Here is a 9,300-nt window from a genome sequence, read left to right as displayed (position 1 = left end):
CAACACATCCCAAACACACACACACACACACACACACACACACACACACACACACTCCAACACATCCCAAACAAAAATCCACCTCGTTTTCTAGGCTGTATTCTAACAGACTTCAATTCAGTAGTTTCGAGGATCTGAATGTTTAGAATGTTCCCTAGGGAATGCCACTGCCCAGTGAGTACAGGCAATGACAGGTATGAGCTAAAACCAGGGAACCTCAATTATACCCAATTATGTGGACTAAGGACATTGCTATTGTTTAGTTCCTTCTGTGCTAAGAGAGGCCAATTATACTCCTTTTTTCTTATTTACAGCAGCTAAAAGAGAAATTAAACAATGGGTCAGAGTTGATCTGGCAAAAGCCTAACGTCTCATCCAGTGTAAGAAGGGGCTCCAAGAGTCTATCTATACCTTAATCACAACAGAGCTTCTCTCATGTGTCCCCTGGTGATTTTGGGTCTGGAATGAATTACAAACCAGTTCCCTGAGGCTCACTCCCTTCGGATTCAGTTACCAGATTAATCTTCACATCCTTCCCTCCATCATGGATTTAGAAAAATCCTCACATACAATCTGAACACCTGGTCTTAGCTGCTCCCAGATCTTGTATTTCTCCATTTAATAGGCAAGGTTTCAGATTCCAATCCTCACCACGTCCTTCTTGGAAAACCCATCCCCAAACGGGTGCAGATAGAGGACACACAAACTGAACCCTAACACTCATAATCCCAATACCAGCCGCCCTTTCTGCCTCGTGTGCCCTTCCTTCGTGTTTTCATTCACTTGCTCACCTCTTTCAGTCTTTACTTAAATGTCACCTTATTTGAGATCTTTTCCACAAAATTTAAAATGTCACTCCCTCCCCAGTGCTGTGGGCACCATCCTGATTCAATCTTTGCTGTCTCCTTCACTTTCAGAACACTTCCTGCTGCCTGGTAGGAGCTCAGTCCCCACTGGTTGCACAAATCCATGTATCTGGCTTGTATCTTTTGGTCCATGTATATCCTTGGATCTCTTTGGTCCCTACTTCTGCCCCTTGTCCAGCACTGGCTGTGGTCTACCAGCTGGCCACACTTTTTATACAGGACGAGAGTCATCCCAGGAGCCAGAGGTGGTAAGTGTTAAAGCCTCACTCTACTGCTTATTAGCTGTGCAAGCCTCAGTAATTCCCTTAACTTCTCTGAACTGCAGTGCCTACTTACACCTGAAAAATGGAGATAATGATACCTACTTTCCAAAGCTGAGTGAGAGTTAGAAATGATGCATGGGACCTGCATTTCCATCAGTTTATCCTCCCTCAGTGACTTTCATGATGGAGGCCATTCTGCTATTATTTCCAGTACCATCAGGGTCACCCATGGTGGGACCCAGGAGCTTCCGTGGACCTTCCAGACTAACACAGACTAGAAAGAAAGACTTGGTGATCTACTTCCAAAAAATGAAGCCATGAAAACTCTACAGATGGCTACAGAATGTGGCCTGCTGGAGGAACAGAAAAGCCCAGGGGTTGGAAGGCACTCAGAACAACAAGTGACTACACCAACATCCACAAGCATGAAGATGGGTTGCCATGAATCCAAGTTGACTTGGGGGCAACTAGCAACAACCATTCACTTCATGAATCACGGTGCTTGCTCGGCACCCTGTATTTAGCAGGGGGAGTCCAGTTCTGCTCAAAGTAAGGCCAGCACAGGTTCACAACATCTTCTTTAAGCACCTTGGACTTGAAACGCCAACTCCCACCCACGTGCTGTTCACAGACACCAGAGTCGGTCACTAATCTTACCTTGGTGGCAATGGCAGAAACAGCAGCCGTCCTTTTTGCAGTTATAACATTTCCATCCATGACCTTGGAGAGAAAGGAAACACTGAGACACTTAAGCTGAGAGGAGCATCTCTCAAAGAGTAGCCCTCAAAAGTTCTATCACATCTTACAAGGACTCTGGGCTTGGTGTCTGATCTGGACCCAATCATTCCACTTAATGAGACTCACAGTTTGAACAGATAGCTTACTCTCTAAGACCTGAGTCCCTCACCTGTGAAGATAAAACCAACCTTGCAGAAGGTTCTTAGAAGAATTAAATGCACTGACAAATAGGAAAATAGCATATACCAAGTCCCCATGAAGAACTGCTTGTTTCCTTTTCTTGCGCTGGGATTCTTTGGTCACTGAGTGAATAAGAAACTTGAGAGCTAGGATTGAACTCTTCTGTGCTATTGTGGGCTTTAGTATAAATTCTGACTTCCAGAGGTCTTAGAAGATAGAGTACAATGGTCCTAAAGAGTTTCCTGGGCTATAATATTTATGGAAGCATCACCCAGACTTTCCTCCTACAGAGCTCCTGGTGGGTTCAAAACACTGAGTTTTCAATTAGCAGTCAAGCACTTCACCACTGTGGTTCCAGGGCTCCCAAAATTGTCCCTTTGGTGGTTCTCAGCTTCCACTGAGAATACAGACACACTCAACCCTTGGAATGACTGAGTCTGAATCACTAGGGGTAAGACCGAAACTGGTTTTCAAAAGGTCCCAGGTCATTCTGATGTACCACAAAGATGAATAATTAAAATGTGGCTAATATCCACCCTTTGCAATATTCTCCTCCTCTCAGGAGTTACTCATCTCAATAGACCCTCTCTAGCAAGGTATCTTTTTTTTTCCATTTTACAGATGAGGAATTGACTCACTTAGCTACTCAAAGCCTTTGAGTTGTGGTGCTGGAGAAGAGTATTGAACATACTGTTGTTCACTAAGAGAACAAACAGGTTTGTCCTGGAGAGGGTGAAACCAAAGCTGCTTCTTTGAGGCAAGGATTTTTGAAGCTCTGACTCACATACTTTGGGCAGGTAGCCAGGAGGGACTAGTCCTTGGAAAAAGACTTCATGCTTGGAAGGGTGGGGGGACAGCACAGGAGAGGAAGACTCCGGATGAAATGGATTGACGCAGTAACAGGGGTAATGGGAGTAGGTGTGTTGGAGATAGTGAGACTGGATCAGGATAGGGCAAGATTCAGAGCTATTGTACACAGGGTCACTAGGGGTTGTAGGTGACTTGATGGCACATCACAACTACAGCTACTGAGAAGATCTAAAGCTCTGACAGGTGGTTTCAAAGTCTGGTTGGTCCCACTTCTTAGGGATCTGCTGTTGGCAGGCAGTATGGACAAGTTGGCCAAAGCTAGAGACTCTTCCTAGAGGACTAATGAACAGTCAGATTCCTTGGGAACTGGAAATTCAGGGAGAGATAGAAGGGAGCTGTAAGGATTCAGGGAAGGAACAAGTGGGATGGAGAATCTCTCACAATGTTTCAAAGGTCTGATCTCAGCACCAGGCTGGGGTCACAGGGCACAGGAGTTCAGAAAATAAACTCCAAAGTAGACCTAAGGATGCTGGGTTTTTTCATTAAGCCAACTGTGTGAAATTAAGCAAAGTAGCTCTACTACCTGGAGCCTCAGGGAGCTCAACAGAAACGGAAGGCTGTCAGAATTGCATGAGGTCAGCGTCTCCTGTCTAGCACGTGATCAAAACTCAGCATTTTGTTAGTTATCACTAAGTCAACTTCAACGGAACAACAGATCAAAACCCCGTCTCCTGTAGCGCCATCCTCACAATCTCCCATGCTCAAGCCCACTGTCACAGTCACCATGTCAATTCATCTCATTCAAGTTTCTTCTCTGACCCATGATGCCTTTTTCTAAGGTCTGGTACCTCATGACAAGATGCTCAAAGTATGTGTGATGAAGTTTCACCATACACTCCATGAGCCGCAGTTTCAAAAGCAAATTAGAATGTGAAGAATTTATTAGACTTTTTTCCTTTTTAAAAAATTCTATTTTATTCTGGTTTATGTAGAAAGTTCATATACATTGTTTTTCACACCAGACCTTTTCCCTTTTCTTTATTTTTTTTTTTTTAGCTCACCACTTCAAAATGAAGGCTGCATAGTGGAGTGGACTTAGGGGCAGGGATTGTATAACAATGAAAGAATTTTTCTTTTACTTTCCAAAGAGGAGAACGAATTGGGGGGAATGGGATTGGCAGGGAGAAAAGTGCAACAATGAAGGAATGGAAATCCAAAGTCTCTGTAAGCTTTCATTAAAATGAATAAAAAGATATAAAAAAAAATAAGAAAACTCACCAAAATGAAAATGCTGACCTCTTTTTTTTAAAAAAAATAGCAAAAACTTAATCCCATAGAGATAAATATTATATAAGACCATTCTTGTAGAAGGAGTCTGAGGACCCAAGGGGGTGGGTGGAAGCACAGGGCTGATGATGGGGGGTCAGGCGATAATCACAGGGTCACACAGTTTAATGGGAGGAGGGAGAAGGAAGTGAAGAAAAATGGAAAAGCTCCAGTGTGAAAAACAATGTATACAAGCTTTGTAAATAAAACCAGTATAATTTTTTTAAAGTTTAAAAAAGAAAAATAATGTAAAATAGTTAAAAATATTACTAAAGACCCTTAAAATTAAAAAAAAAGCTAATGAGTCCTGGACATAAATTGAATAGTTAAAAGCCCAGTCATGACATGTAAACCAGCTATGGAAACCTGGGCCATTTGGGCATCCATAAAATCAGGGTTATACACACCTGATGGACAGGTTATACATATTAAGAGACTTAATACATAAAAAGTGTTTAGAACACATAGTACGTGCCTACACAGTGTAAGTGTTCACTATAAGGGAGTTACTGTGATTTAGTCAGGATATGACGATTAGAAGGAGCTGTATTGGGAACTGAACTGCTAGCCCAAAGATTGTGCCTCCATGGCAATTTGAATCCATGAGAGAAAGATGGGCAATTTCCTTCCTTATGATTCACAGCCCTGGGAATGCAATGGTCAATTAGGAGTTGGAAAGCATTTTATGAGACCATGATTAGATATTAAAACAGATCACTGAGTACCCCTTAGAAATGACTTCCCGGGGTTTACAGAACACTCTTCGTTTGAACAGATGCATATTTCCACATTGTCCAGCAATTGAAACAGCAGTGGGAGCTGGGGCGGGGTTCTGCATCATCAGGCAACCCTGGAAACACGCACAGTCACGTACAACCTTGACTTCCGGAAGGCACGGCATGGTCACTAATCAAACTCACAGGAAACTAAGTTCTGAACCTACTGCTTGGTCACCCCCCTCCTCGTTAAAACAGAGAGATGCTCACCGCCAGCAGGGATCCATTGCTGGGCTCGAAGAGTAGCACGGTGGCCTGATGGGAAGGGACAGTGGAGGTGGTGCTGTGACCCTCGTAGAAGGTGACCAGCTTGGTGGTTAGCGCGTCCTCAGCTGCACTGTAGGCGGGCATGACGCCCAGGAAGCTACAGGGAGAAAGGAAGACGTTTCAATCCCTTCCCGGAAATTCTGGCACGTCTCCTTACACTTTTCTGTTCTCTTTCCTCATCACTGTCTTGCTGGCCCCTCCCTCCCCCTTCCCGGCGCTCTTCCCTCATGCAAATACACAATATTATTCCAGAGTCTGGTTTGGGATGACAGAAACCATGAACTAACAGCCCTGCCACTTACTAGCTATGTAAACCCGGGTAAATCACTTCTCTGAATCCCAGTTTTTCCACCAGTGAGTTGAGCCCTGGTAGGAGCTTTGGTGACCTAAAGGTAAAGTGTTGCACTGCCAACTCAAAGATTAGTGGTTCGCGTCTGCCAGCTGCTCTGTGGGAGAAAGGTGAGCAATCTCTTCCTATGCTATTTACAGCCTCTGAAAAACCGCTTGGAGGGCCAGCTGCGTCAGTTCTGACTCAGGAGCAAAGTGGGAGAAAATGGTGTATCAAAACCCATGTGGCTAGCATGTTGAATTAAACATGGTACAATAACTACAATAACTGGCTGATTAAGTGGTAAGGAATTGCGCTGGCAACCCAAAGGTATGCGGTTCGAATCCACTAACGGCTCTAAGGGAGAAAGATGGGCAATCTCTTTCTGGAGGGTCAGCTTTGGGTCGGTTCAGGGCACACCACGACCTGTACAGCGCTCACTTAGCACCAGAGGGGGTATATATATATATATCGATTAGTAAACCATGACTAGTAATGATTAATGATCACACCTTCCTTTCTCCCAGTGCCTCCCTTCCTCCTCCCCAGTTTCTCCAGCCCCTGGCCCCAGGCTTCCTCACTCACCCCCGGTGGTTGGCCACTGGCACCACGGTGCGCACCGGCTGCACCACCCCGCCATCGGGGCCGCTGGAGAAGTTGGCCAGAGCCGCTTCCAGAGGCGGGATGAGTTGGCTGGAGCTGCGGAGGTGGCTCTCCACCTCGGCCGCACTCAGGAACGCGGGCGCCGAGCTCATGTCGCCGCCTGCCTTCTAGCCTCAGCTCGGGCGCTGCGCTCGCGAAGTCCGGGCTGCGCTGTAATTTATGAGCGCGCGGGGAGCCACCAGCGGGCGCGCGCTCCAGCCCCCGGGAGAGAGGGGGCGGGCAACCCCGCCAACCCAGCCCCCGGCCGGCCAGCCTGGCTCCACCCACGCCAGCCCGCGGTGGGGGGGAGCCCGCGGGCGGCCTCTTCACACCAATTCTCGGAAACTGGAGCCGAGGTTGCAAGCTAGGAGTTGGTGCTCTTAGACCCACAGTCTAAATTCCTGTAATTAGATGCAACCAGGCTCCTTGCAAGAAAGGCTGATAAAGAACTTTTGGCGACTCATCTGCCCTACCACCTCCCTCCCGCATTTGCTATCTATGTTGCCCTCCTTGGGAAAGAAGAGACTGGGAGATGGGGCAAACGATGGCGGGGGTTTCCTAGTCTCTTAAATGATTGCTTGTTGCTGGGAGATCTTAGATGAAAGGAAGCAGAGGCTTATTATAAACTTTTTCTTTTCAATTCTGTCCCCACCTGGCGACTCTTATCTGGCTGGTGATTGCTTTGAGGTCATAGTTTCAACCCCAGGGTACCTAATCTAATTAATTGTTAGCAAGTCCTTAGCAAGTTCATGTTCCCAGGGCAAGGAGTAATGGCTGAGGGCATGCGAAGAGTCTAGATGCTTAAAATCACGTAGCTGATTTAACTCTGCAAACAGCTAGTACTTGAGATGAGGAACTAAGACCCTGTGCACTTGGGAAGGCAACTAGCAAAACAAGACAGAGCCAAAATAAAACAAGGTTGCTATTGTTATGCGCCTTGAGTTGGAACCAGCTCACGGCTGACCCTCCACTGGGTTTTCAAAGGCTGGAAAATCTTACAGGAGGAGATGAACTCTCTTTCTCCTATGGAGTGTGTTATTCTTGTCGTTGTCGTTATGTGTTGTGAGTCACCTGCAACTCATAGCGACCCTATCTATGTACAATAGTTCTGAAGCCTGCCCTTTCCTGAGCCAGTCTCACTAATTCTGAAACACTAAACCCCCAGTTGCCCCAGTTACAGTATCAGTCCATCTCATCCTGGGTCTTCATCTCCTGTGATGTTCCTCCACCCTTCCAAGCATTGTGTCCTTCTCCAAGGTGTGGTCTCTCCTGGCCACATGCCAAAGTATGTGAGAAGGAGCTTCAAAATCCTAGCTTCCAAGGAGAAACTTGGTTTTACCATCTCCAAGATAGACTTATTTGTTTTCTTGGCGCTCTATGGTGTGTTCAAGACTCTTTGCTGTCACCACAATTCAAAAGCATGGATTCTCCTTCTGTCATCCTTAGTCATTGTCCAGCTCTCTGATGCATAGTAAGTAATTGCGAAGACCATGGCCTGGATCAGGTGCACCTTAGTCTCTAGACTGACATCGTTGTTTTTCAGTTCTCTGGAGAGGTCCCTGATAGCACATTTCCCCAGTGCAATTACTGGATTGGAACTATATGCCTTTGAGTTGCCAGTACAACCTCTTACCCACTCTCCCTTAAACTTCTTACCACGGATCTCCTTTAATATAATATTAAGCAAATAATATAAATATAAACGCATTACCCTTGAGCAGACTGACCAACTCATAGTGACACTGGAGGACAGAGTAGAACTACTGTCATTATCAGGGGTTTTGTTTACCTGGATCCACAGTCAATACTAATGGAAGCAGCATTCAAAAACTCAACCAGGCAGTGTGGTTTTCAAAAACAAAAAACAAAAAAAACAACAACAAAACTCAACCAGGAGTGGGAGAGAAAGGAAAGATAAATTACTAACAAGCAGACACAGATTCACTTGGGTGCAGGGAAAGGCAATATACAAAAAGGAAAAAGTCAGCACCTGAAGGTAAAGGAAGACACCGGAAGAGCACAAGAATTCAAGACAATGAAGGCAAATACTAGTACACACATAGTCCTGCAGTCATAGAAATAGTGCTGCATATGAGTGGATTCATAGACAGACACACATGTTCAACAGGAGAGTGGGATAGCTAATGGGTCTATACCCACGAACATATGTAGGCTTGACAGAGGATGTTTCTACGTAAGTATTCAAAGTGCTATAAATATATCTATGAATATAGTCGGGTATCCCTCAAGTTATTATTAGGTAAGGTGGAAAAAGAATATGGAATGATGGTTGTTGTTGTTGAGTACCATTGAGGCAGAACCAGGTTTTCAGAGACTGCTTGGGAGAAGATCATCCTCCTCCCACCAAGCAGCTGGTGGATTTGAACCACATGCCTTCGGGATTGCAGTGCAGTTACTAGGCCACAAAAGCATACACTTGTCAAAGGAAGGAGAACAACTCTGAATCTATTTGTTACTTCTGTAATAGGGAAGTATCCTTCATCTGCTCCTTTTGTTAAAATCTTATCTGTTAGATATTGTTCTAAAGCTGAGCATCCAAATTAAGAGAGACTAGGAAGAAGGATTGGCCATCCACTTGCAAAAAAAAACAGGCCTTCAAAAACCCTATAGAGCAAAACAGAATTGTTGTGTAACATAGAGTTGGAACCAACCCATAGGTTTTCAGAGGTAGTTAATCACAAGGGAGGAGATTATCCATCCTTCTTCCACAGAGCAGCTGGTGATCTCAAACCACATTGTGCTTTCAGTATTACAGCGTAGCTTCTTGCCACTAGGCCACCAGAGCTCCTAAAACAGAGTACACAAGCAGATACGGCATCTGAGGCTGAGCCCTCGTATTGGGAAACACAATTGAAGAGGAATGGTTGTAAGCAGACACTATTGACTGGAACATAGAATGTGAGAAGCATCTTGTTGTTATGTGACATCAAGTTGTTTGCGACACTTAGTGACCCTATGTACAACAGCTCTGAACCTTGCTCTATCCTGAGCCAACCTTATTGTCTCTGACACACCTATCCCCATTATCTCAGTCACTGAATCAATCCATCTGATTGAAGGTCTTCTTCTCTTGCTCTGTCCCT

At 45.2% G+C, this 9,300-nt stretch overlaps 1 protein-coding gene across 1 annotated transcript in view; it reads right to left on the bottom strand.

Moving 5' to 3' along the window:
• Positions 1-6,386, bottom strand: part of CRYM (crystallin, mu) — a 20,515-nt gene extending 14,129 nt beyond the window's left edge. Inside the window, exons 1-3 of the mRNA XM_006892645.1 lie at positions 6,140-6,386; positions 5,170-5,323; positions 1,787-1,849 (exon numbers count right to left, since the gene is read on the bottom strand). Coding sequence (XP_006892707.1) covers positions 1,787-1,849; positions 5,170-5,323; positions 6,140-6,309 — 387 coding nt within the window. The 5' untranslated portion in view covers positions 6,310-6,386. The remainder of the gene's footprint in view (positions 1-1,786; positions 1,850-5,169; positions 5,324-6,139) is intronic.
• Positions 6,387-9,300: the final 2,914 nt, after the last annotated feature.

This window comes from Elephantulus edwardii, unplaced genomic scaffold (genome assembly GCF_000299155.1).
Source record: "Elephantulus edwardii isolate Elephantulus edwardi_28Jun2011 unplaced genomic scaffold, EleEdw1.0 scaffold00117, whole genome shotgun sequence".
Taxonomy (NCBI): Eukaryota; Metazoa; Chordata; class Mammalia; order Macroscelidea; family Macroscelididae; genus Elephantulus; species Elephantulus edwardii.
Note: the sequence above shows the minus strand (reverse complement) of the source record. Positions and strands in the feature narration are given on the sequence as shown.